At 48.3% G+C, this 25,018-nt stretch overlaps 11 protein-coding genes across 11 annotated transcripts; 5 read left to right on the plus strand and 6 right to left on the minus strand.

Moving 5' to 3' along the window:
* Nucleotides 1–718: 718 nt before the first annotated feature.
* ABOM_005401 (C2H2 type zinc finger domain protein) lies at nucleotides 719–3,132 on the plus strand (the record flags this gene model as incomplete). Its single annotated transcript, XM_022532530.1, has 6 exons — nucleotides 719–730; nucleotides 809–1,357; nucleotides 1,418–1,627; nucleotides 1,680–1,724; nucleotides 1,775–1,876; nucleotides 1,948–3,132. The coding sequence occupies 6 exons, from the start codon at nucleotides 719–721 to the stop codon at nucleotides 3,130–3,132; spliced, it is 2,103 nt and encodes a 700-aa protein (XP_022389429.1).
* A 1,336-nt stretch (nucleotides 3,133–4,468) lies between these two features.
* On the minus strand, nucleotides 4,469–5,788 carry ABOM_005402 (uncharacterized protein; the record flags this gene model as incomplete). Its single annotated transcript, XM_022532531.1, has 1 exon — nucleotides 4,469–5,788. The coding sequence occupies one exon, from the start codon at nucleotides 5,786–5,788 to the stop codon at nucleotides 4,469–4,471; it is 1,320 nt and encodes a 439-aa protein (XP_022389387.1).
* Nucleotides 5,789–6,985: 1,197 nt separating this feature from the next.
* ABOM_005403 (thioesterase family protein) lies at nucleotides 6,986–8,023 on the plus strand (the record flags this gene model as incomplete). The annotated part of the gene is made up of 3 exons (XM_022532532.1): nucleotides 6,986–7,104; nucleotides 7,164–7,695; nucleotides 7,760–8,023. 3 exons carry the CDS (start codon nucleotides 6,986–6,988, stop codon nucleotides 8,021–8,023), a joined length of 915 nt encoding a protein of 304 aa, XP_022389388.1.
* A 516-nt stretch (nucleotides 8,024–8,539) lies between these two features.
* On the minus strand, nucleotides 8,540–9,352 carry ABOM_005404 (uncharacterized protein; the record flags this gene model as incomplete). The annotated part of the gene is made up of 1 exon (XM_022532533.1): nucleotides 8,540–9,352. One exon carries the CDS (start codon nucleotides 9,350–9,352, stop codon nucleotides 8,540–8,542), a length of 813 nt encoding a protein of 270 aa, XP_022389425.1.
* A 918-nt stretch (nucleotides 9,353–10,270) lies between these two features.
* ABOM_005405 (uncharacterized protein) lies at nucleotides 10,271–11,040 on the plus strand (the record flags this gene model as incomplete). The annotated part of the gene is made up of 3 exons (XM_022532534.1): nucleotides 10,271–10,306; nucleotides 10,361–10,427; nucleotides 10,493–11,040. 3 exons carry the CDS (start codon nucleotides 10,271–10,273, stop codon nucleotides 11,038–11,040), a joined length of 651 nt encoding a protein of 216 aa, XP_022389426.1.
* Nucleotides 11,041–11,477: 437 nt separating this feature from the next.
* ABOM_005406 (AT hook motif protein) lies at nucleotides 11,478–11,955 on the minus strand (the record flags this gene model as incomplete). Its single annotated transcript, XM_022532535.1, has 3 exons — nucleotides 11,478–11,716; nucleotides 11,772–11,844; nucleotides 11,917–11,955. The coding sequence occupies 3 exons, from the start codon at nucleotides 11,953–11,955 to the stop codon at nucleotides 11,478–11,480; spliced, it is 351 nt and encodes a 116-aa protein (XP_022389427.1).
* A 3,798-nt stretch (nucleotides 11,956–15,753) lies between these two features.
* ABOM_005407 (CVNH domain-containing protein) lies at nucleotides 15,754–16,130 on the plus strand (the record flags this gene model as incomplete). Its single annotated transcript, XM_022532536.1, has 2 exons — nucleotides 15,754–15,886; nucleotides 15,940–16,130. The coding sequence occupies 2 exons, from the start codon at nucleotides 15,754–15,756 to the stop codon at nucleotides 16,128–16,130; spliced, it is 324 nt and encodes a 107-aa protein (XP_022389386.1).
* Nucleotides 16,131–16,746: 616 nt separating this feature from the next.
* On the minus strand, nucleotides 16,747–18,894 carry ABOM_005408 (uncharacterized protein; the record flags this gene model as incomplete). The annotated part of the gene is made up of 1 exon (XM_022532537.1): nucleotides 16,747–18,894. The coding sequence occupies one exon, from the start codon at nucleotides 18,892–18,894 to the stop codon at nucleotides 16,747–16,749; it is 2,148 nt and encodes a 715-aa protein (XP_022389423.1).
* Nucleotides 18,895–19,792: 898 nt separating this feature from the next.
* On the plus strand, nucleotides 19,793–22,182 carry abp2 (putative ARS binding protein Abp2; the record flags this gene model as incomplete). Its single annotated transcript, XM_022532538.1, has 2 exons — nucleotides 19,793–20,443; nucleotides 20,494–22,182. The coding sequence occupies 2 exons, from the start codon at nucleotides 19,793–19,795 to the stop codon at nucleotides 22,180–22,182; spliced, it is 2,340 nt and encodes a 779-aa protein (XP_022389424.1).
* A 573-nt stretch (nucleotides 22,183–22,755) lies between these two features.
* Nucleotides 22,756–23,394, minus strand: ABOM_005410 (uncharacterized protein; the record flags this gene model as incomplete). Its single annotated transcript, XM_022532539.1, has 3 exons — nucleotides 22,756–23,095; nucleotides 23,162–23,214; nucleotides 23,323–23,394. The coding sequence occupies 3 exons, from the start codon at nucleotides 23,392–23,394 to the stop codon at nucleotides 22,756–22,758; spliced, it is 465 nt and encodes a 154-aa protein (XP_022389408.1).
* Nucleotides 23,395–24,166: 772 nt separating this feature from the next.
* ABOM_005411 (uncharacterized protein) lies at nucleotides 24,167–24,863 on the minus strand (the record flags this gene model as incomplete). Its single annotated transcript, XM_022532540.1, has 2 exons — nucleotides 24,167–24,694; nucleotides 24,759–24,863. The coding sequence occupies 2 exons, from the start codon at nucleotides 24,861–24,863 to the stop codon at nucleotides 24,167–24,169; spliced, it is 633 nt and encodes a 210-aa protein (XP_022389407.1).
* Between the last annotated feature and the right edge of the window lie 155 nt (nucleotides 24,864–25,018).

The raw sequence follows: 25,018 nt of genomic DNA on the forward strand, positions 1-25,018 counted from the left end.
ACTATCGACTCATAGGGGCGACAATGGTCAGTCTATTTTGTCATGCTCGGATAATCCTGCGTTAGTCCATTGGATGAACCATATTCGCAGCTCACCGGGGGGCGTTAATGAGATAGCCGAGTGAGGATCCCGAAACCCCAGGGGGATACGCTGTCCCATACAAATCAAAACTCTCCGGCTCGTTACGGTTACCGTGTACGCCGTACGGGCCACGGGACACTCGGAGATGGATAAGTATTTTGGAGTGGAGGCGTTGGCCATGGAATGGGCGTCTGGAGATTGGCCAGTTTGACCCCAGCCCTAGAATGGTCTTGAATGGTCTTCAACGACTAAGCCGGATTAAGCATGCTATCCTCACGTGCCAAGCCCACCGTCCCATTGCCACTGCCCCACAATTCGCTCTCCTTTACATACTCCCCACGGCCCACTCGTCAATGACAAGTCCAGTTCCCGAACTCGCTACCCTTATGCATAAACTCAGAGGGTGATCGTAATGATACTGATTCATTCGAGCTAGCTTGCGGCCGTTGCTTCTATTGACCCCCCAAAAGCACTACGACGTTGACCATGAAAGCATTGGTGTGTCGAGTTTGCCAGAAGGCCTTCTCGAAGGCTGAGCATCTAAGGGTATCTGATCCGTATCTCATTCCCTTTCGGTGGAGACTTCGCTAATGTCGGCACTTAAGAGACATGAACGTTGCCGTAAGATATAGCCATTATGCCGCGATTTGTGCCGTGCTACTTGGACGGGATTTCCGATCGCCATCTGCCCTAACCCCTTAAGCTATACGATTGGGAAGCTGACTAGGGTATCAATACCGAAGATACCGGAGCCAAGCCATTCGTCTGCAAAGAATGTCGTCGACCTTTCGCCCGCCAAGACGCTCTTGCCCGCCATGAGAAATTGCATGTTCGTGCTGCAGCCAATTCTAAGCATCCTCACGGGCAGCATGTAAACGAGATTCCTCAACCAGCTTCCCTCGAGGCTCTCCCGCCATGGGATACCACGAGAGCCCCCGTAGATACCGCAATATCAGTGCCTGCACCAAGTCAGACATGGGATATTTCACAACAGGGGCAACACCCTGGCTTGCAACACGCAGCGCCCGATCTTGATTTTACGCTGATATGGCCCGATTCGGAGAGTCTGTTCCAAAGTATCATGTCATCAGACACAACAGATCAATGGCAGATGCCTTTGGGGGCACTACCATTCCCACCCGTAGTTCAAGATGTGAACTCAATGAGCTTTGGGTCCCCAAATTCATTCGACGATCGTAGCTCGTCAATAGGCACGATCCCTTCGGGTGGTAGTCACCAGGCTGTACGAGATGTCACAGAAATGGTGGCAAGCTCTGTAAGATCTTTCGAGAGATATTATGCCTCCAAAGCAATGCTAACATTTTGCCACCGCCAGTCCTCCAGTGTGACTGCGGCAATCAAGGCAACGTCAATCACATCTGTGTTCCTGGATGAATGCTTGCACATGTTCTTTGTGCGGTTCATTCCAACATTCCCCATCTTGCATCGGGCTACATTCGTTTTTCGAGAATGCACTCACCCACTTCTTCTAAACGCCATGGCCTTGGGGTCCCTGTATTTGGGTCCCAAAGATTCAGTTGCGAAAGTAAGATGATTCGGACGTAGAAGGAGTCACAAGATTGTTAACGATACTGTAGGGGGAAGCGTTATGGCGGCTGGCACATACTGCCGTTGCTACCTCGGTATGTCTCTTTCTTCCTTAGCAATTTTGGCCATACTTACGCCTACTTAGTGGCAATCGTTAATTACGCATCGCGGCCCATATGATGCATGTAAAGGCGTCCAGCTTCTTATCACTGCCCTTCTGGGTCAGATATACGGTGCATTATCCAAGGTTTGCTGTCACCATTACAGGCTTGGCTTTTATACTTGAACTAACCTTTACTGCTACTACTACTACTACAGAATAGACTTATTCGCACCACGAGTCAAGTCTTCCGCCCGCTCGGATTCTTCTGGGCCCGGTATTGCGGCATGTTAGATAGCGAGCCTTACTCCGTGGAGAGCTTGCCATTCCCCAGCGCATCAATGGAGGAGAAAGAGCGCCAATGGCGAACATGGGCGGCACGAGAGATTCAACAGCGTGCCCTGCTTGCGTATCATATTCTTGACGGTCTCGTTGCACAGATGTCTGGTGACGGTACATCGACCCGCCATGTTGCTAATCCCCTTGTTCTCCCTAGCAGTGAAGCTGCTTTTGATGCCAGCAACGTGGATGAATGGCTGGCACTTATACGCTCTCAGAGACCCGATCAACCATCCTTTCGGTTGGTCTTCCGCTCTCTTTTCCCTCCGGTTAGTAGCTTTCGGCCTCTGGATTATCAGCTTTCTGCCTTCTCCCTTCGAGTCATCCTTGAAGGCCTAGAGTCCCTGGTATCAGACTCGGACGAAAGTGACCTTGTCGCCGTGGGTGTCCCAGGGCGTTCGGATCTGAGAAGAGCTCTGGCTCAAGTGCACGAGACCGTCTCCATGAGCATTCACCTTTCCGCCGAAGAACGGCTCGAAGTTCTTCTCCGTTGGCATACTATATGCCTTGACACTATGATTAACTCGACCGTTCTTTGTAGGCATGTCTGCTCCTGCTACGACATTACACAACATGTGTCCGGAGGCTCTCGAACGGTTAAGCCCGGGTTCGATATGACGAAGTGGGTCTGCACGCCTGATGCACGTCGTGCTTTACTGCATGCTATTGCTATTCAGGATATAATCGAACAACTTCCACGAGGACGAGCTCACGTAATTCATATGCCAAGCTCCCTCTTTGCCGCGGTGACAATCTATGTCGTGTTCTCGCTTGCCGGGGTCGCAACAATCCACCTCCCACGGACCATTGCTTGGCAGGACGCGCTTCTTTCACACGCCGATTTGAACTTAGGATGTGACGGTAGCCGGGCATCTACTGGATCCGAAACAAGAAGATTTGTTGAAGAAGGCCAAACGGATTCGCCACCTGGGCTAGGAGCCGTGAGGAACCTGCTTTATGAGATGAATTCGATGCAGAAGCTGTTCCGCTGCCTTATATCTCAGTGGGGCATTGCTCACGATATGGAAGAGATCGTTAACCAGTGGATTACCCTGTGTCATTAGGCGCTCAGGTCCCCTGTATCATCTAATCTATCTCCATTATGGCCCGGCGTTGGTGGCATTCTCCGAGCGGTTGCATGGCATGGATTTTGATTTAAGGAAACGTAGGCATATAAATATTCTTGCTGTTTGCATATAGAATAAACTCTCTGTGGACGAATATATGTACTGCTACTATAAGAAGGCACAATTATTGAATTCTTTTTTCCTACGTCACCGAGTGTATGACTTCTTTCGCAGCTTGAGCCCCGAGTGACCTGAATCACCCGAAAAAACACCATTCCAGATCATGGGGCTTGGAAATAATCATTAAAAGCCAAACAGTCCGCCTGTTCATCCTTCTCAAATCTCCAGTACTGCCAACTCAAGATTTGACAACCTGCTGATCGTTCAATAAGACTAAAGATATCGTTAATATAACTCACAGTGCACCATCCCGGCCAATTTGCTCATCAAACACGGCGCTTAGTCTTGATGTTTGAACCCTTGATGTTAATCTTGCACGAGCTTACTGAAAATTTCCACCAACGACAACCCCAGCCATGAGGCTGGAATTTGTTCATACGTAATCCATCCAAGCCTACCGGAGTTCGAATACAGAGCCACACTACGCAACGCGAATCAAAACACTGTCAAACTCGAACTGACGGCATCCCGGAAAAGGTAACCGAAAGCGTGGCTGTCGAATTTGGGTAGTTTGATGAACTATGCAAGGGGGAAACAGTTGCATGATAGTGTGATGTTGGGCTCGAAGGCTTAAACGATTAGGGCAAGTTGGGTGGATGACGTTTTCGCGCAAGGGATATGTAGTTGGGTGTATGCTTATGCATTGTGGATGAGCGGTATGGGGGTATTGGGTCGAGATAGACGTATTCTTCGTGGTTCGTGATCGGTTGTTTGATATGTAGACTAGTTTGTCTAGTATTGACATTGAATAATAGGACTGTCTATCTATTTGCTGGATGAAAATGTATAACTAAGTTGGCTTTGTGCAGAGTGAATCACAATTTTGTAACAGGAAAACGGAAGACAGAATATGCGATGCCAAGTGTGCCAATTTATATGCAAGGGGTATCTCGGGCAGTCTAATGCAATCTGATGCGCAATGACAACGCTACCAAGGGTAGGGATGATGAGATAGCGAGGAAAGGTGGAACAAAAAAAATTAGAGGTATATCAATGCATGCAACGCCGCCCAAACTAAATGAATAAAAACGAGAAAGATAAAGGAAAATTTAAGAAAAGGGCGGTGTCGTAAGGGAAAATAGAGATGAGAACTATACCGCTGAGTGCGCCTTAGCAAAAGAAAAAGGATAAAAAAAATTGCTCCATATGCGTTTCACATCTTCTCAGGTTCGTCATTGTCTTCTCTCATTCTCGTAAAGGCTTTGGTTAAAGCCGTTCCAATCTCGCTGAATAGATCACGCATGATGGACTCGGATTTCATCGCCGCAGGACCCTGGGCCAAAACAGGATCCTTGAAGAGTGGTGCAACTCGCTCCCAGAGTTTGCTGAACGTGTTCTCGACGGAGCTGTCTACGGCTTTTATACCGTTCACTGCGGATTCCTGATTCAGTGTTATGGTGGCCGATGGATGGCTGGGCTCGTCTTGGCGTGGACGACGAGCGGGGCGATCATGGGCTGCATTATCGTTGTCATCGTCATCACGAGGTCGTTTGTTGCTAGTCTGAGTATTGTGAGATGTCTCAGGGACAGCGCCTGGAGAAGTCTGAGTTTGAACCGCGCCATTGGTTAATGGTGAGAGTTTCGGTCTCTCCTGTTGCTCCGTAGGTTGGCCTCTATAGGAGGGAGTGTTCGACGGTGCGAGATGAATACCACGAGGAGCGCCCGCCCGTTGACGGTACATAGAGATCTCGTTGAGCACCGGTGACTGGCTCGGAGACTGGGAATGAGACAATGACTGGTGGCTGGAGAAGGGAGGGCACCAGCTCAACGCAGGAATGCCGAATTTCGTTGGTAAAGGGTCCATCTCTGCGGGTGGCGGAAGACTTTCAACCCAATTTGAAACCCGAGTGTACTTTATCAGTTGCTGAACTGATACCCGAAGTGGCGGGGCTTCGGGTTTCGCAGCCGCCGCTTCCAGGGCGACTTCCTGGCGCACAGGCCGTCCCAACTTTCTATCGCACGAGCCCATCCAGGAATCAACGTCGTCTGCAACGTCGCTGTGCATATCACACTCCGGAATATGATTGTATTTGTAAGCGGCCCAGTATGCCTTGCGTTTCGTGATATAGCCGATAATGCGTCGTCGACATGACTGCCATGAGTATCGGCGGCCAGTTTGCTCCTGTAGTGCTGCGGAGATTCGAATCCAAAAACTTTTGGGGTAGTGACCCAGTTCGTAATGATCCATCATATTTCTACATAAACTGATGAGGCATTGTTGCTCGTTAACCGTGAGTTGGATCCCCCGACCGGAGTGTTCAACTGCGACATCGTTGTAGAGTAGACCGGAAGCAAGTTTTGATTCGGTTGGGGTGGAAGAAGGGTGATCGGTTATTCTCGCGGGGACGTTGAACGATGGGTCTGTTAACAATCGGCGTTGTGAATCTGTCTTGCTGATTCCATGATGGTCACGCAGGTGTCTCCAAAGCGATTCTGACGAAGCCGACTCTTCTAGGGATTGTACCATGGCCATGACTTCTTTTGCGAAAACCCTTCACGGTCCTCCTCCTCTTGAGATCGTGGGTCGGAGAGAAGACATTGCGGGAGGATCGGAGAAGAAGAAAATCCATCTTTCGCCCCCCCGAAAAGTTCGCGCCGCGTCCGTGTCCCGACACGTGATCGTTGGGCAGCGAATTAGTATGGAGCGATCCTCAGCCTCCTATTTTCTCCTGATCTTTAGAGCTGAGTGGGAATGTAAGTCTGCCTAAACGAGCCGATCGAACCTGATCTACGGATAAGTTATCTTAGTTGTTGTTGGTATTAGTTGGTTGTATGACTTTCCTTCCAACCGAAGCTGTGGACTGCGGGTTTCCTGTTTGTTTGTTCACCGCCGCGGGCGAGAAATACTATCGGTAAGTTACCAATATTACCCGATCAGGGTTGAGGGAGGAATAATTACCGATACATGGTACCGTCCTTTGGGTTCCATGTCTGCTTCAACGTCTGATCTTGGGCACAATCCCAATGATTTGACGACCCTCCTCTCGTCAAGGGATTCCCAATTGGAAAAGTTACATGGGAATTTCTGCGTGTCCTCCGCTTTCATTCCCGATTAGGAATCCATGTCTCCGCCGAACTATGAGGGGGGGCGACTCGACTCGTTGCATCATTGATTCTCCATTCGTTCAGGGGCTGCGCAGGCGAAAGACACAATCGTCCACTACCTCGGCTGTACTCAATAAAATATGTACTTCCATCTGACCAGTACTTTGCACACCCCCATTGTCTACCATTCGGGTTACTCGGAAAATAATAATAGACGAGGTATACTCCTGGGTTAGTAACTTAGGGGTTACATTCTTCATCCCGCCGCGTTCGGCAATATCAAGGATCACCCCTACTAAACTAGGATACGAGAGGATCGATGTCTCGCTGTCGACAACGCTACTCGCTTCGTCTCAGTTAGGGTGGTTTGCTGACAACTGTCCACGGGTCAATGGTTTCTCTTAGTAGTACCCATTGCTGCTGATCGCTGCAATTTGGCCAAAAGCACAGAAAACCCACGCCTCAGTAACTTTCTGTGTCACTAAATCGTTACATGATTGCGACACTACATATGCAGCTAGAATCCCAGCGGGCTTGTCCCTGATCTGCAGGCGTGGACACTTTCATAGCACTGTATTCAATTAAACTCTCTGAATACCCCGTCTGAACTGTTGACCGATCGGAAATGGCGTCTCGTCCCATATCCGCCTCCCCCTTGTTGCAAGCGGTGTCATCAATGGTTCTCGAGAAAGGTACACGAGACCGATTCGTGGCAAATATCTCTCCAGAATGGTGTACACAACAGTATGTTCGACAACGTGGAAGCGAGCTAACCAGTCGAGTAACAAGACTGACTAGAGCAGCTCTGTACTGGGTGGCTACCTTAATGCATTGATGCTTTCCGCCACACGAAAGTTGAACGCCCTTGAATTTGGTGAAGAACGGTTCCCCGATCCCATCCATATCTTCGTGCAGTTTCTGCACATGGTCCCGCCTGGACAGGTGGTGGTGACCTGCAAACTCCTCCGGGTCTCTTCCCGGCAGTGCGTGGTAAGGGTAGAAGTAGCAAGACCCGGAGCCTCAGGAAAACCAAGTACTCTTGCTACTGTGGGTATCGTTACGTGCGCCAACATCTCGAAAGAGGAAGGCCTTACGCAACACAGTAAACCGGCTTTCACTGTCTCACTTCCGAACCGACATACCGAGTGTGTCAAGATTGATGATCCCGTGGTCGATTCAACTCCAGTGACGAGTAAACTGAACTGGGTTTCACCGAAAGCAGCCAATGGCCTTTGGGGACACCGTGTTGGGGGTCATCACCGCGAGGTATGGGTGTCATTCCGGGATGGCTCTAACATCTCCGACCATCTTCATCTGGCTTTGTTGTCAGACATGGTAAGCGGCTGCGCACCCTCCATATCGAACGTATATAGCTGGCAGTATCTGACGGTTGAGATAGCCCTTGCAACCTGCTGCAACGCACCAAGCAGGGTTCTACTTCAAGTATGCGTTATCCACGCTGTGTATGACAGTGGAATTCAAAAAGCGTCCAGACCCATCTACGCAGTGGGTTATGATTCGATCAAACTCGCATTTGGTTGCCAATGGCCGGTACGACGTCAACATCCAGATTCTCGATGAAGAAGGTAATATCCTTGCATTAAGTACCCATGTAGTATATGTTTCGGAGCTTCGAGCCCGTGCCAAGGGAGCCAAAATATGAACGTGTACTTGTCAGAAAAGTATATAACACCACCTGTTAATAACCGTCACTATATGGCAGTAACAATCAAACCAGAAGGCTGGACGACTGTTTAAAGAATGTAGAATTCCAATTCAACGGTGTGAGGATTTAGATCAGTAACTCTCCCGATAAGCTAAAGTCAAGAACCAGCGCCCTGTGGCAGAAGACCTATTTTGTTCTTATTTTTTAGTATTATCCTGAGGTTAGCTTTATCTACATATCACTCGACGTGTATCTCATAACCGAATACAATAGCGATGACTAGGATGTAAAATTTGATGCTTGTTACTTATAGTTCCTGTTTGTGACATGTCAGCCAGCGCGACAATCGTACAAATCGTATGTCTTACGTACACCAGATTGATACCATCACTTTCTCTTTTCTACTGGGGAAATATGTAGAATGTAAAGAGATATCCAGATCATGACTTGACGGGACTGGTGCACATAACTTCCATCAAAAAGAGCCGATGGCAGAATATGTATGAAGAGAGCCTAAGCTGCTCCGCGGTAAATATCGTCCATGTTGCCACCGTCGAAGTAACTATCAATCTTATACAATGGATCCTCATTCATGCCGGCAGGGTAATGGGTTCCGTCGTTATGATCCTGAATACCACGTGCATGAGTGGACACAGACTTGGATCCAAAGACACTAGTTTCTTCCTCCTTCTTGAGATTTATGGGAGAAAAGAGACCAGCCATGCTGCGCTCACGTATTTCCTTTTTGATCTTGATGCTAGGAGAATCAACACCTTTGACATCGTCGTCCTCGCTGTCATAAGGATCACCAGGAATCTCAGGTTTAATCTTCGACTCTTCCTCTGTGTCGATATCGTCAACATAGATAGCATCCATGACAGACCTACCAGGCTTGGTCTTCTGCTTGGTTGGGGTCTGGGTGTGGCGATAACTCCTGTTCCTGCTGGATGACGGGGTGCTCTTGGTGATGCCGCCTCGTGGGCCTCGAGGAGTTCGAGGCGTTGAGGCGGCGCTTCCACCAGACGCATGGTTGCGCCCTGCATAGCGGGGGATATCGGTGATGCCACGGCCGTGGGCTTCGTCTCTCAGCTCGTCTGCTATCTTGCGATAGCGGCGGAATCGGCCCTCAATCGAGTCGTATGTCGCTCCTTGTCCGAAAACGAGAGCCATGGCGTGGTAGTCAAGCTGTTTTTGGAAGTTAATACTTGGAGTGCAGTGAAGTCGTATTAGAAAGAGGACGAAGGCTACCTTGAGATCTGGGTGAGCTGCAAGTAGAGATGCAACGAGACGGTCGGTACTCTCATGGTTCTTCCAGTTCACTACCATGTTGATGAGATATTTCAAGTGATGTGGGAGGTGGGGTTAATGGTGATGATTGGAGGCTGGCACCAGAGGATAATGGAGGTAGGTAGATTAGATTTGCGTAAGGTCCAGGCAGTTCTTCACAGATGAGAGATCAACTTTGCTTAGTTGTGGACAAGACGGAAGCAGTAGTCAAGAATACTTGAAGTGGAGGAAGAACTGCTCAGCTTAAATTGTGTAGACAACTCTTGAAATGAAGAGAAGCTCCCTAGAAGTCCTTTCTTCCGAGAGAGGTCTGTTCTTTCAAGAATTATCACAATCGTGAATAGTGAATTATCGCCTCCACAGACTAGTAATAATTAAGGGCATGCAGTACTGCAAAAGATTCTCGAAGCTCGGGACAAGATTTGTCAAAGGGGACATTGGTGAAGGAATGACACCGGCTGTATATGATAAAATATAACCAATGGCAAGGCCCAAGTAAGAAACAAGGGATATCCAAGAAAGTGAATGCTGAGCCCATCACCCGAGTATCTCAGAAACGCCGAGTTAAATCCACAAGTCACTTCTCTCGGCCGTGGATTTGGGTGCTATGACAGTATTGGTCAAAGCATTGAAGATACTTGGAGGCTGAATTATCAGATACATCAGCAGTCCTTCACTGACCAAGGCTCGATCACACTCAGAAACAGCAAATCAGTCTCATCAAGTTGTTCATTCACTCACAGGTCACTGAGCCTCGTCACTATACCTGGCCCTGCTTCTCTCTACCCTCTTGCACTCTTCTGTTACTCTTCTTCTACAGATCTTCTCTCACCTTTCCTTCTCCTACTCCTGTACTATCCAGCCATTCTCACCCAAGCACACACTTGTGTCCTACTTTCGATCTCGCAACTCAGCTCACATACCCAACTTCGAAGCAATCTCTATTAAGGTATCGAAATGCCCGTGCGTTGGACTCCCGAAAACGACCAGCTTGTAAGACCACCCTACCAACAGCTTCGAGGCCAAGAAAAGACTTAACAATCACAGCTTCTTCTGAAGATCCTAGAAACTCATGATCTATCCGTCGATACCAAAAAGGTCGCCGAAGCCTGGCGTAAGTTCTCACCCAAACCTCAGCAGCATCGATAACATGCATACTAAAGCGCAAAATTTGAATAGCCGGTACAGACCCCAGCAGCCGACCCACTCCCCGAGCCATCACCGAACGCCTGGTCAAAATGCGCCAGATGGTGAAGGCAGCCAACAACGGCACTGATGGCCACTTCAGTATCGGAAGGGGAGCCGGTACCAGCCCCAGCAGTGCAGCGGCAACTCCCCGTAAGAGAGGCAAGAATGCGATGGCCATTCCTAAGACTCCGACTTCTGGAAAGCGTAAGAATGCCTTGAAGTCTGAAAACTTTGGTGATGATGTGGATGTGTTTGTTAAGCAGGAAGGCGAAGCGACTCCTGGAACAGAGGCGCTCAGGCCTGCTTCTGCTGGCATTAACCAGGGCCACATCGATGTTAAGACCGAGCCAGTGGATGATAATGATGTTTTTATTGATGATGAGTCTCCTTTGAAGCGTGTCCGTAGGGCCAGCGCTCTTCCTCCTGGTATGGTTAGTACCTATGGCGAGGAGGATAGCCAGTCTGAGATGGACAGTGAGATCTCGGAGTATTTCCCTGAAGGATCAACTAAGGTGGAGGAGGATTTCTTGATGGCTTGATCTTTTGATTGATTTGTTTCCATCCTTGCGGGTGCTCAATGCGTAGCCGAGATGCATTGTCGATTGTTTTGCGGATCAAGCACAGGAGTTGAATCATTGATGGGGGTTGGCAGTTACAGCTCTTTAATTACCACGGGAATGCTAAACACTGCTTAGTTCTATGTCCACCATGCAAGTGTAGAAATTGCAGCCATAAAACTGCAAAAGTCGTAGCCTACCAAAAAGGTGAGAAAAGAGAAGAGAGGAAGCAGGCACATAATCTGGAATATCCTTCGATTTCAACAGAACGAACTACCAAGAGATGCCATCAAAGTTCAAACTACCTATCCGCTAACCATTCAGAATCAATAGTCGCGTTCATATTCCCAAAGGATACAAAACCCCATCTGTTCGCATTCCCAGATATTCACGAGATATTCATGAAGTCATCCACAGCCCTAAGCAGAGTCATTCTCAACGTTGGCTTTGTGCTTCTTGGTAGGGGAGCCCTTTGCACCTCGCTTTGCCGGTCTTCCTCTCTTGGGCTTCGTAGGAGACAAATCAGAAGTACTGCCTTCTTCCTGCTGAGGCGCAGCGCCAGGAGATGTGCCCGCAATAGTCCCTTCCACGGTAGGGTCAGTACGGACTTTGTCCTTAATACGCTGGACTCTGTGCTGAATGGCACTGGCTGTGCATTCTGCATTTTGGCTTAGTTCCTGTGTTCTTCAACGCCCTGGGGAAGTATAACATACCTTGACCCATAAATTCGGCTAAGGCTTTGTGATCGAGCTTGACATTATGAAGAGTGATGATGCCGACCAGAAGCTGTATATAGCATTCGATTAGTCTCTTCAAAAACTTTTTGTGGGGATAGGGATGTTAAATAGGTGGGCTCACTTTGGCGTCAGCCTGCGGATCAGTCCAATTTATGGGCATCTTGATTCGCAGTAAGTACTAAGGATGATAGTAGATAGTAGCTCCAAGTCGCTGTTTGGTTGTTGCTTTGTACGTGAGGATGTAGTCGGACGGCGTAGGTGAAGCAGTGATGAGGAGGGAACTAGAGGTAGAATAGAGGGTGTTGTAGAAAAAGAGAGATGGTCAAAGTCAAGAGACAGGCTGTGAGGAGAGAATGAAGGGGCTGATTTATTCACTTTCAGTCAGGGAAGTACTGCTGTTATTCGAGTTGCCTGCGGGAGTACAACAGCACAACAGTCGCTCGATGTTAATGTGGCAATTCAGATGGCCGATTTGTCCTGGTATTTTCAGAAGTTGTGTTATTCTTGTCCCAATTACCCCAACTTGCCAGCGTGGTCCAAGAATACTTAATACGACTTTCTGTGATTTGAAGGGGAGAAAAACGAAGAAACCCCGATAATAAGTCTGATTAAAGAGCAACACATTTTTCTCAAAGAGGATAGAATCTTCTGTGGATAACAAACTTAGATTTGTATTCCACATGATTTGAATATAAAAACCATGACACTGGTACATAGCACTCTTCAACAAGAACACAATATTGTCCAATGCTGCTTTGGCTACGAGGTCACGGAGGAGTCTCGGCTAGTAGTAAGCTTCAACGGAGGTGAAGTTATAACCTCCCAGGACTCTACCTTGTCCCAGAGACTGCCCCGAGAATCCCAGCATACAACTGTCAGAGGGGGGTAAGGTCAATGTAACTAAGCCAACGGAACCTATTGATAATGATATCCATATATGTAAGCCCAATGATCTATGAAGATTGTGTAAGTTCAGGCTAAAGTCATGCTGGAGCTGCAAAACTGTGTAGATGACTTCAGCAAATTGCTAGACTACTCACTGCCATGAAAAGGATAGACAGCTTCTTTTTAACTTAGGTATTTAAGGAGGATAGGGAATGTTTAAAGCGAATTAGCTACCTATCGAAGATATACCTTCCCTTATTTTAATATTGTTATCATATCATATCATTTCAACACTGATATGAACCAGTATGGTAGGTATCGTGAGATCCACCCACCAGTATATGCCAGATATGGTATTCATGAAGCTCCAAATACACTGCATGCATCAAGCTTAGTTTATCGTAGCGCTAAGCTTGTCTTTCATGGATACCTACTGTTCATGGGCTAGTTTTCGACTCATATACACAAGAAGCTGCTTTGAACAAGAGAGAAATTTATCTTATATCGGCCCAATACCACCACTGGTAGTACGATTCACCACTGGCAGAAACGCCCTAGACACTGCAGATACTACGGTCACTACAGACACTGCAGATACTACGGTCACTACAGACACTACAGACACTACAGACACTACAGACACTACAGACACTACAGACACTACAGACACTACAGACACTACAGACACTACAGACACTACAGACACTACAGACACTACAGACACTACAGACACTACGGACATTGCAGACACATACAGCGATATCAGTGTGTGATCACCATAGGATTTCCTAAAGGGATCTCGCTGCATGAGACAAAGGCCTCGATTGGCCAAGCTACTAGCAATGTCTAGATTGTCTGCTCTGTTCCCTTCAAGGAAAGTGCATAATGCATCAATCCAAGCAGAGGCCCACAGTAAGTCTTCATTCTTGATCACAAAAGACTCTATCCAAATAGTAGACATATTCGATAGGGTTACAGTCTTTAACTTCCTACATACTAGCGTTCCATTATATACTTCCTCGGTAATGTCCATCAATAAATCCAGAATCCACATTAGCGTATACAAAGTGTAAACGATCTAGCCGAGCTGTCAGGCCTAACGACTACCCCGCCAATCTCACGGGGCCGGTAGAACACAACCCCGCCAAAGGTCCTCACGTCTCAATGGAGATCATGACTCGAGCAAATCAGACGTAAATTCTGCTATTTATGCGGCGCGTTTCATGCCGCGTTGCACCATTTTTGGAGATAACACCCATTGAGTTGTCGAGTCTCCAACCGAAAAGACTACTAATCTACCGCCCTATCTTACGTATATTCCACCTCTGATATGAGAGTGCACACGCCACCACATTGCGCTACATGCAGCTGAGCGGTTGCCTGTCTGCCAACCACACGGCCTCTTGGACGCCATTCGTACATGACCGATGTGATGCGTTTGACACTCCAAAGCTACTCCGGAGTACTTGCAGCCAGTAGCTCAATTCCTGGGTTCAGAATGAGGCTAAAGTCGACCTGTCAGCGCCTACATGAAGTTGATCTCGAGTAAATCGAACCTGATGGTTGATTCACCGGCGTTTTCTTCTTCAGACATCTATGCTACAATGTTCCTCATCTCATGGGTCCTAAATGTACGGAGTACTAGTATTGCAGAGGATACTCTGAAGTGGCAACACAGCGTTTACGAGAAAGCACGTAGTACGTACTCCACCTTTAAAGCCAATGAGAGTAGTACTAGTAGTACAATGTCCATAGCGGCAAGCGGGTGCTTTCCATAGGATCTCCCAGATGCAAAGGATCGATGTTTCAGAATAAATAGCGTATATACCTAGCGCCCGAGAATTGCGGTGAAAAAACAAAAATTAGCCAGTTAGACTCTTTTAGGTACAGTGGACAATATTTGGACTATGGAGATGCGCTAACGGCTTTGCAACAGAGTTCCAGCCCGATCGTTTATCGAAAGGCTACTGTTACAGAGCTACATAGTACGGAGTGCATACGGAGTAATTGCGACACAAGGTTATATTTAGTGACGCTATAGGGCACTACCAGGTATCCCAAGTGGGTCCGGCGGGTTTTCGTTAATACGTAGAGGACTGACTGTGAAGTCGGTGAGAAAGTCTGAAACGGGAGGGGCAAAAGGAAAACAGAAGATGAGGGAAAGAAAGAGAAAAGGAAATCTTCGGAAACTTCGCAAAAATGGGCACATCACACCACTTAAGTCGAAGGCGACTTTTCAGAGATGAGATTTGTTTACCCAAAGAGGGAAGCCAGCGCTTCCCTCATGTAGGGCTACCTTTTTTAGATAAAATTGCAATATCAGACAAGGATCGCACTCCTGTCCACCCACGAGGCGCAAATTGACTAGCCTTATACCCCTCACTCCATTATCGATACATCTTATAGCTCTTGCATGCAGGTCATTCATTGGTTATCTGGGACATCTACGGATGTGACTTTCCCAACGTAGCGAAAAGAAACCCGGCTTGCTTATCGATGACAAGCACATCCATGAAGGAAAGGGCCAAAGACACCGAATTAATTGCCTCAGAGCAAACAAGCCTGGTATCATGTAGGTCTCGCAGCAATCGGCCTCCAACAGCTGATCCCTACCCCTCCAGGGTCCACCACTGAAGTGTCCGCCAAGAGACCCCATATAGTTGCACTAGGTGGGGGAGTCTCTCACCATTTTTCGAGGAGCCAATCTGACACGGGTTCCTCTTACTGCAAGGATCCATCATAACAGTTGCCTAGGGAAATAGGAGAATGGTACCGTGGGAAAGGGTCAGAACTAACCCTGTTGTAGTACAGCAAGGTCAAATCAGCATCTCAGCTCCCCACCAACGTCAATCATGCGCGGGTTCAACAAATGATTGGAAGCCATGTGTATACTACGTAGTAGCTTTGACGAGGTTGATATATGGGGGAGGCCGTTCCACCCGTGGCAGACTTAGATATAAATACCAGCTGCACCTCTTTCTGAATCTTTCTTTTTTTTTTTTTCAGTCTTCTTCCTTAATTCCCCAGAACACAACCACCATACATATCCTCGACAAACAATTCCTTGGCCAACATGGATTTCCAAAGCAGTGCTCGAAACATTCGTGTGGAGGGAAAGAATGCCTTGGTTGCTGAGCTTCGATGCGAGAATGGTGAATGGCGCGAGGCAAGGGTGAATCTGGATGAGCATCTCGGCAATGATAATGGTACTCTCCTGACATTTGCCAACATATATGACTAGCTCTAAATCGTATCATAGGCCACTTTCAATGGGGTGGTCGGAACTTCTCCGGCTCTGCCGAAGACGTCCATTTCTCGATCGAAGGCGGTGATAATGTCCCTGTGCTCCGCGCCAATTTGCGCGATCAGAGTGGCAACATGCAATGGCGCGATGTCAACCTCGGCGAACGTGTCTCAAATGATAACGGATACTTCAAGTTCCAGTACTAATTGTGTGTGTGGGGGGTGACCTTGAGTGAGAGGGCATTGCTAACGAGGCTGTAGTGATTCCTATATCATGATATTATTTGACGATGGTTGGAAGGACGCCTGCGAGGCACACTCTGCTCTAGCATATAGCTGCAAAGTACCGTTACGGTTCATGAATACTTGTATCTAGCAGAGGTCTTTGGTATATGCGATACCTTTGAACGCAAGCCCGTCCTGGAATTATGTCTCTACCGCAAGAGCCATGTATCAAGTAGAATCATTACAGGCACTTCAGTACCCTAAATACAAAACACAAGGCCACTGCTAGCAAGGTAATAAAGGAAAACTGCCAACCCATACACCTCCACATCGCCATCCGTGTCAGAACAACCTGTAACTCTAACCCGAACTCCTTGAAAACATCACAGACCCCCGGGTGTATCACATGATAAAGAAAGCCTGGACATGAAAACCAACACCGACAGAAGCACAAAGCAAGGAGCAGGTAACCGGCGATGGAAAGCAGTCCACGGGAACTTCATGACAGCAAACTCGCGCAATGCAGTATATATATATATATAGATAAACAAGCAGAAAGGGGGGAGAGCAAAAAAAAAAGAAAGGACCGAGGCGTCTTTTACCATGCGTGGGTTGTATCTCCCGCATCCATATCATATCCGTTCCAGTCTTCATCACCACTTGCTTCATCATCAAGAAAATCTTCCTCATTGAATTGTGTCTCACTTGGACGTTGATTGTCGATGCGAACCATAACCACGTCACACATACCTTGTACAGCCAGCGGCTTTTTGTTATCGTCACTGTCAGGCGTTGCGCGGTGAGATACGATTAAACCAACATCATCTTCAACCTCAGAAAGCTTCTGTTGAGCAAGGCGGGCACTTTTTCGTTTCGAGGGCGTCGAAAATCCACTGCCGTGAGGATCTGGCTGAGCAGAATTATTGTCTTCAACTATGCTAGCAGCCGAGCTACCAGGTACTGGCAGCCGAGAGGCAGGTGGAATAGTGCTAAGTGTGGCATCTGGAAGAGTACTGCGCCTTAAAAAGACCTTCTCGAGCTTGCCAATCCATTTTTCTCGAAAAGACGCACGATCACGCCACCCAATCTTGAGAATCGCGCTGATCACTAATCGCCGCAAGTTCCGTAGTTCAGGAGCCGCATCAAGAAGGGATGTGAAGAATACATCCGCTGTCGTATCGTCCCATTTGCGTAGCTGTATCAACTCAATTTCTTGCAGGGTAGATGGCCATGTTGGGACCTCTGAGCTATTAAGAAGCTCCCTGAAATGAGGTTCGACGTCATGATAACTAGACAAGTCATGTATTGAGATGTCCATCTTGAACTTTTCAAGACTTCGACAAGACTGCGCCAGGCCTACTATGAACGACAGGCTCAAATGGCGATTGTGACTTAGAGCTAAGTCCCGAAGATGCTGGCCATGGGATGCAAGAAATGCACTAAAGTTTGCTGTAGTTACTTCATCGCAGTTGTTTATCGTGAGCGACGTCAAGTTTGGAGGTAAGTTGGGCAAAAGATGCTCATTCACGATTGAGCACTCTAGGAATTCCAAGCGAAGTAGCTCTGGGAGTTCTTTAAGCGCTGTCGCAAGGACAATTTCCCTCTCGTTTGACACGTCGGCAGGGTCGTCCACGTCAGAATCTTCTGAGGCGATATGCAGCAACCTGAGCTCCCGTAAGCCGCTGAAAGAAGCTTGAAGGTGTTTTTCCATCATGTACGGAAGTAGCGCCTTTGTTTCCATGAAGCGACTGTTCCAATCCCAGCTGCGCAGGCGGATCGAGCTTGATATGATCGACGTAAAAAGACTTTCAGGATAAGCCCACTTCGTCCTCTGCCAGAGAGGGAGACCGACAACATAGTCGTCACTATGATAGAGACGCAACGTTTTCAATTGGGGTGCTCTCTCTATCAACCTTGGCAGCTCGAAATATCCTAAAGTCGGGCCACTTTTGTAAGATAGAAGGACTTCGGCATCGATGTGTAATTCTCTAATCTTGTTAACGTAGTTGGTTGAAAGAGACTCCTGCGGTTTGGATAACAGGTTGAGCAGGCCGTGTGCTTTGGCGGGGGGTATCAGAGGGGGGCAGTGGTATAGAGCAGCCATCGCAGGCTCGTGGAAAGTGCGACAAAGCAGAGAGACATTCACAAGCCATTGTACTGAGCTGTTTCTGGTTGCAGCTTTCTCATCCACTAGGGGATATGCAGCGCTATAGAATATATCGAACAGTATGTGGTAAGGAAGGTCTTGCCAAGGGGGGATGACACCAGAGCTCACGAGCGGGCTAATATCCTCCTCCACTTTCCTTCGTTTATTGAGAGGCCTACCCAATTCCAAGCGCTTATTATTAGAGGCTCTCTTCGACCGCTTAGTCTGAGATCTCGTTTCCACAGGCCGTTTACGTTGGGGCCTATTTAAATTGCGGTGACTTGTTGGTTCGGTAAGCGGATACGTTCGAGTCGAGGCTTCAACGGGTACTGAGGTCTGCGGTTCCTCATCGCTTGCACCCTCTTCAAAATTGTCGTCTGTAGATTCTTCGCGATATGACACGGGCATGCGATTCAAATCGCGTGGGCGCAAAGAAAGAGAGAGACGTCTAGATTGTTCCTCGTCGGAATCGGGGTCTTCATCAAGTCGATCTTCTGAACTGCTTTCTTCATGGTACGATTGAACTTGCGTGCGGCTGGAGCGAACAGGACGAGACTGCTTGAATGGCCGACGGTGAGATGAGCCTAGATAAGGAGCCATAGCGAGCGGGCTGGTTCGCCCTACGATCAATGAGGGGCGAAGCAGAGAGGTACTATATGGCACATGATCTGCGAATGCGACAGCGCTCGACCGAGAGCTCGAAGGGAGGTATTAGTGGTTTCAGGTCTACTGCAGTTCGAGGCTCGACATCACAACAAAGAATAAAGGCTCTGTGACTTTGTAGCGACCGTACGATGCAGGTGAAGTAAGTCGAAGATTGATGAAGTCAGTGGACCGTGAATACTGGTCTGGAAGGGGTGTTCATGGGAAGGTTTATCGATAAGAAAATCGAATCTGTCCATTGAATGATGATGACACGGGAATGAATTGCCTGATCGTCCAGGCGTGGTAAAGTAACCCAGATCAGGGATAGCGGAGCATGTGACTGGGGCCAAAGACCAAGCAAAGGCATTGACAGGCATCAACTCCCCCGCCCTGAGGCCACAACGCTAGGCCGGGATGGGCATCGAGGGGAATCCCGAAATAGAAACAGTCAGCTCCTCCCAGTCTATCATCGGCCTTCTTTAAAGCGCCGCCGTTCTTCCAGCCACCTTCTCCTCTTTTCTCCCGCGTTCATTCCGTGGTGATGATGGTGCTCTGTTTTCTCCAAGGCGTCTGCCCACATGGATTGCAATTTCCGACATTGATTGTGTATGCGCCACCTACTATATAAATACAATACTTATCAATTCATGCGTTCGACTGGGCTGGTCCCTAAGCTAAGCGCGCTCATTGCGATCTAATTATAGCCTACTGTCTATACACACTCGAATTCGAAATCTTTGCTTTTGTCTTTGCCAATACCTATGATACCCAGCTATCTATTCAGCACGCACCAATTCTCCTTATCCTATTGCGCCATTGTTTACTTGAGGGAGTCTTAACTTGCTGGTTCACAATGGAAAGCTCGTTTCCGAATGTCATGAATCCATCGGAGAGAAGCGACTTGGGGGCGCCGCCGATGGTTGTCCAGCAGTATGCAAGGTATCCACCTACATTGGAACCTGGATTACATAGCGCTTCCTCTCTAGGCAGTGCTCGCAGCCGGATGGCGGCCTCCAAATCTCCCCCACTTCATCGCAAAGCAACTCCGCGCAGTATACAATCCTCGCCGACAGTTCCGCGACCGGTCATTCCCCCATCATCTGCTGCACGCTCGGGACCGTCGATGTCCCCTCCAGTGTACGATCCTCTCCGCCAGAGACAACCGCCTAGAGAGTCCCTAGACCAAGCAGAGTCGCGATCGCTGCCATCTCGTGACATTACAGATGAAACCATTGATGACGCTTACGTGATGTTCATTTTCTATTGTAATCCAAATGTGCCTCTGTCTGTAGACACTAGCGAGCTACGAAAGACTTTCCGGTGTCCCCCACGGAGTGACGGCAAAAGCTTTAGTATCTTCACGCTTTGGGAACTTATTCGGAAATTAGACAGCAAAGAGTTGAAAACATGGATATCTTTGGCGACCGAGCTTGGAGTGGAACCGCCTGATTTGGAGCAGGGCCAAAGCACGCAAAAGGTTCAGCAATACGCTGTTCGCCTAAAGGTCGGTCGAGTGTTTTATCTTGTTATGGGGTCCTTACTGAATTATCATAGCGTTGGATGCGGGCGATGCATGTTGATGCTTTCTTTGAATACTGTCTCGGCCATCCTCATCCTTACTATACTCAGCTCCCCGCCAACAATGCAGTGGTCAGCGAGAGCCGCGATGGAGTCCCTTTAGAAGAAGACTTGGCGTTACGAGCCCTCGTCCCTCAGTGGAAGCCCAAGCGAGGCAGAAAGCGAGCGGAAGAAAGGGAGAGTATGAATGATCGATCATCCAAACGGCCACAGCTCGATACCTCTGTGGGCATCTTACACACGAGTACATTTCATGCCCACTCGGCGACTTTTCCTCAGAGTGCAATTCCATTCAGCGCCTTCCCTGAAGAGATCGAGCCAAATGACCCGTGGATAGCAGCCACATCCTCATTTGGAGCGAATGGACCGTCAGGAAACCCGGTCGCTCAACAAGGCCAGGATCTTCGGTGGAGATCAGTTGAACGAGAGGCTTCACCTTCAAGTTACCCGCACTCTGCAATTCTTCCCAGGGGCCACCATCCATCCGACGTATTTCTTCCTCCTACGGAGCCTCGGTCAGCAGTTACGCCGTCCTCCGAGAAGTCACGCCCTAAACGGCGTCATGGCCCAGCTGTTTCATCTGCGTGGCCCACCAACAATGGATCGTCTACTGGGAAAACTCGGGGACGACCTCCCGGTCGCGGGACAACATCAGGTCCCTTTTCCTCTTTTCCAGTGAACCCTAGTCGCTCCGAGCCATCCCATTTACACAGCTCCAATGCAAGACCTCCTTCCATTGTTTTCGACCAGGACCCTTCCGGTCGCTATTCCAACGCTCAATACCAACAATCTCCTACACCCTTTCCTGGCGGTAACAGACCAAACAAACTTCAGCTGCAAGTCCCTCAGCACCCAGGCGCGCCAGTCCGTCTCGCGACACCGCCAACGCTAATGGTGAACGGCGTCAACAATGCATCTTTTAAAATTGAGGGACACCAGCGTAACAGCGCTTCAGCTCCGCCGCACGACACCCCTGGCGCAGCAACAAACGCGCCAACTGGTGCACATCGCAGTACCGACCCGAATGTGGACATTTCGTCGGATGAGCTTGTCCGTGTGCTCTCTAGTGACTTGCTGCGCGGAAAAGTAACTGGTCGTCCCACTCCTTTAAGTGTCGAAGAAGCCCGAACACTCTCTTTGTCCATGGTCGCTAATTTGACTGCTTCATATTCTCAATTGCCTTTGGGGATGCCAGTTCTTTTGTCAGCTCTGCATCTCGGGTTAGGGCAGCATTTTGGTTACCCTGGGGTAACGGAGAGTGTGATGACAATAGATATTAAAACGGCGACTGCGTCTTCCGTCGATGCACCAGTGTCATCTAGCAATGAGCAACGCTCGTCAAATTTCACCTATGCTGTTTCTCAGGAATATAAGCATGGGCTTCGTTTCTCGACGAAGGTCACTTACGGTGATTTCAATATCAGCAAGCTGGAAAATAACAAAGCCGGAAATGCGCCCGGGGTGACAGAGGACCTTGACAATAGTGTCGCAGAAGTGAATAGCTCGACAGATGGCGAATTCGAAGTGGATGGTGCAGAGAATGCTGTCCCTGAGTTAACCTGGAAACAACGGTATATAAAGCTTCGCTCCCAGATGCAGAAAAAGGAGCGTGCCCTGTCCCAGTACAAGCGCAAGATTCTGGAGTCTGTGATGGCAGACATCTAAGTCATTGCTACGGTGGTAGGACTCAGTTCGCAGGAAGACTCACTACTAACTACTTTGTTGTGCTGAGGATGTTATTTGATTTACTTGCTTGGTAACTAGCTTCTTTAACCGATGTGATCTAGACATGATCTTCCATCCGTTTTCCTGGAAGCATTCTTTTCTGTGTTTGATTTAGGTTTCTTACAGATACCCCTTGAGCGACCTTGTTTGTGTGTCCGAATTAAAGCATGTTATAGAGCAAAACCTAGGACGGGATTGAGTGCCCTTTGCACATACTTCCATACGTGTTCCTTTCGTAAAGTGAGTTTGGGCCTTTGTACTTCGTAAATACTCAATAAAATAGGAGAACCCCTTTGTCATGCCACAGCAAGTACCCCGTCTTCAAACCATTGGAAGTATATGAGCCCATCTCCAACTGCAGAGACAAAGAGAAATGATAAAAAACAGCCTAGCTAGAACACACCCAATCTCCAGGCTAACAAGACATCCTCAATGGTCTTCCTTCACCTTGAGAAGCTTTCAAACATCCGCATCACTGTCCTCCCCCTCAGCCTGCACATATTCATCCCACCGTCAGTCAGCATTGCAGAATTGATCAAATAAAGCATCATCATCATCACTAACCCCAAGCACAGCCTCGTCGATCTCAGTATCCTCTCCAGAGGAATGCTCTTCAACCTTTTCCAAGTCAGTCCATAACTTAACCAGGGTTTCCGCGAGGGCAACGGCAACCACCTTCATCTCTTTCCCCTTCATGGCAGCTGCCTTCTTGGACGCTGCTGGCTTCGGCGCTGTCTTGCGCTTCGTGACCGATGACTTGGTAGTCTTTTTTGGGCTTGGGGTTGGGGCATCGGCCGAGGATCCACCAGGAGCGTTGTTGCGGCCTCTCGAGAGACGCTCGTATCGTTTTGCGCTGGCCTATCATTCAGATCTGCTCTTGACGAGAAAAGTAAAGAAGTGGTGGAGTGGAAGGGCTTACGCAGCTCCTCTAGAAACGATGCTGCATTCTTTCGCAACTTCTCCGAAATCAACCTGTGAGTGATGTAAAATTGCGTTGCAATCAGCTCTGGATGCTCCAAGAAGGGGTTTGGACAGAGTGTGTCGGCTGTCCAAACAGTATCTGCATGTGTACTCTCTCACCTTGCCGCTGTTTGCGTGACGGACGCAGCTAAGGAGGAATTCAATCTGCTCCGAGTCGGTGATTGCAGGCATACCGAGTGATCTTTCGATTGATGTGACCTTTACAAGGAGATAATCAGCTCAAAGGACTCTTGAGGAGCATGTAAGAGTAATCCTGTAGGAGGAGGTGTTTGAATAAATGGAAGGTAGATAGTGGAAGGGAAGAGGTTCGAAGGATAATAGAGAAAAGAAGTAACACTGGGGTTGCTGAGATGAAAGGCAGGTAGGTGCAATGACATATGCGCTACAGTGAATAAATGCAGTAGAGCCGCGATGCGTTCGTTCATTCGCTGACTCTTCTTGTCTTGACTGAAGCGTGTGAGATGTGCTTCACTTTCCAAACTCACCGTTGAGCTACAGAAAATTGGCTAGGAAGTAGTCCTTTGGATCTACTTACTCTGGATTCAAATCCTACTTAAATGGCTTACGGATGCTACTCTCACTACAATGTCAGTAGAAAACGGCTCTCTTAGCTAAACCTCATGTAGTTTCGAGAATCAACCGGTGGCTCTCATTTTCAATATGGAACAACTTGTAAGCTCAAATCGCCTGTGCAGTATCCCCAGTATTAAACTGAGGGTGTAGATAAATTTCTGTATGAGCAAAGGACAAAACGAAATCCCCTTCTACATGGCACCTTGAGTAGATCAGAATCATAAGGCCCCCCTGAACCATCTAAAGCCATTCAGCGTAAAAAAACAAACCAAGACGACGCAGTGTCTACTAAGGTTAGCCGTGGGCACCGCAAGTCGTATGATGTTAGACTCACGAAAGGACGAATGCCTGGCAGATTCAGAACACCCATCTACGCTGTTTCGAAGCACTCAGTTCCTCCATACATTTCCATAGCGTCATTGACTGCGTTAAGGAGATTAACGTCAATGCTTTCGTCCTTCACATTTTCAGCCTTAACCGTCGACCCTGAATTTGGCTTTGAATGCTTGCCTCCCTTAGGGGCTCCAAGATCAGTAGCTGGGGTAGGAGTAGAAGTCACTTTGGCTCCCTTCCTGGTCCCTTTCTTAGGGGTGGCTTTGACCTTGGGAACTTCAGCCGCGATAATGGTTTCGGCCTCGGAAATGTCAGTGATGAAGGGGTCTTCGGAATCTCCGGCCTTGGTCGCGCTTTTCTTTCTTCCGACGCCGGGGCCCTTGCGCTTGCCTTTCCCGGAGGGGGTATTGGACACAGAAGTAGTCGAGGTGGTACTCGCATTTGATGGCTTAGTGGTAGCATCGAGATTGGGGAAGCCGTACCGCTTGCGAAGGGCACGGAACCTGTTAGCCACAGATGAAGTGTTGGTATAGCCCATCGTGGCTCCAACGTTAGTCAAATTGACCTGAATAGATATCAGCTCTGCCAATTCCAATGGCATATGATGTGTACATGGGATATGTGCTTACAGCCCTGCTTTCATCGATGTTTCGCAAGCACTCGATGAGGAATCGGCCATCTTGCTGGCTCAGAAATTCACTCTCCTCAGAAGCAGGACTCTGACCGGATGCCATGGCCTCAGATGGCTGGTCGTAGGGATGAGTTAGTTTGTGGGAAGCTTTACTTGAAAACAATAGTGTAATGGAAAATGACCCGTATATTCAGTTCGCCTTGAAAGCGAGGAGATAATAACAGGTGGGAGTGAAGTTGAATGGGTGTGAACTGTAGA

The sequence above is a fragment of the Aspergillus bombycis genome, assembly GCF_001792695.1.
Source record: "Aspergillus bombycis strain NRRL26010 chromosome Unknown contig00039, whole genome shotgun sequence".
NCBI lineage: Eukaryota > Fungi > Ascomycota > Eurotiomycetes > Eurotiales > Aspergillaceae > Aspergillus > Aspergillus bombycis.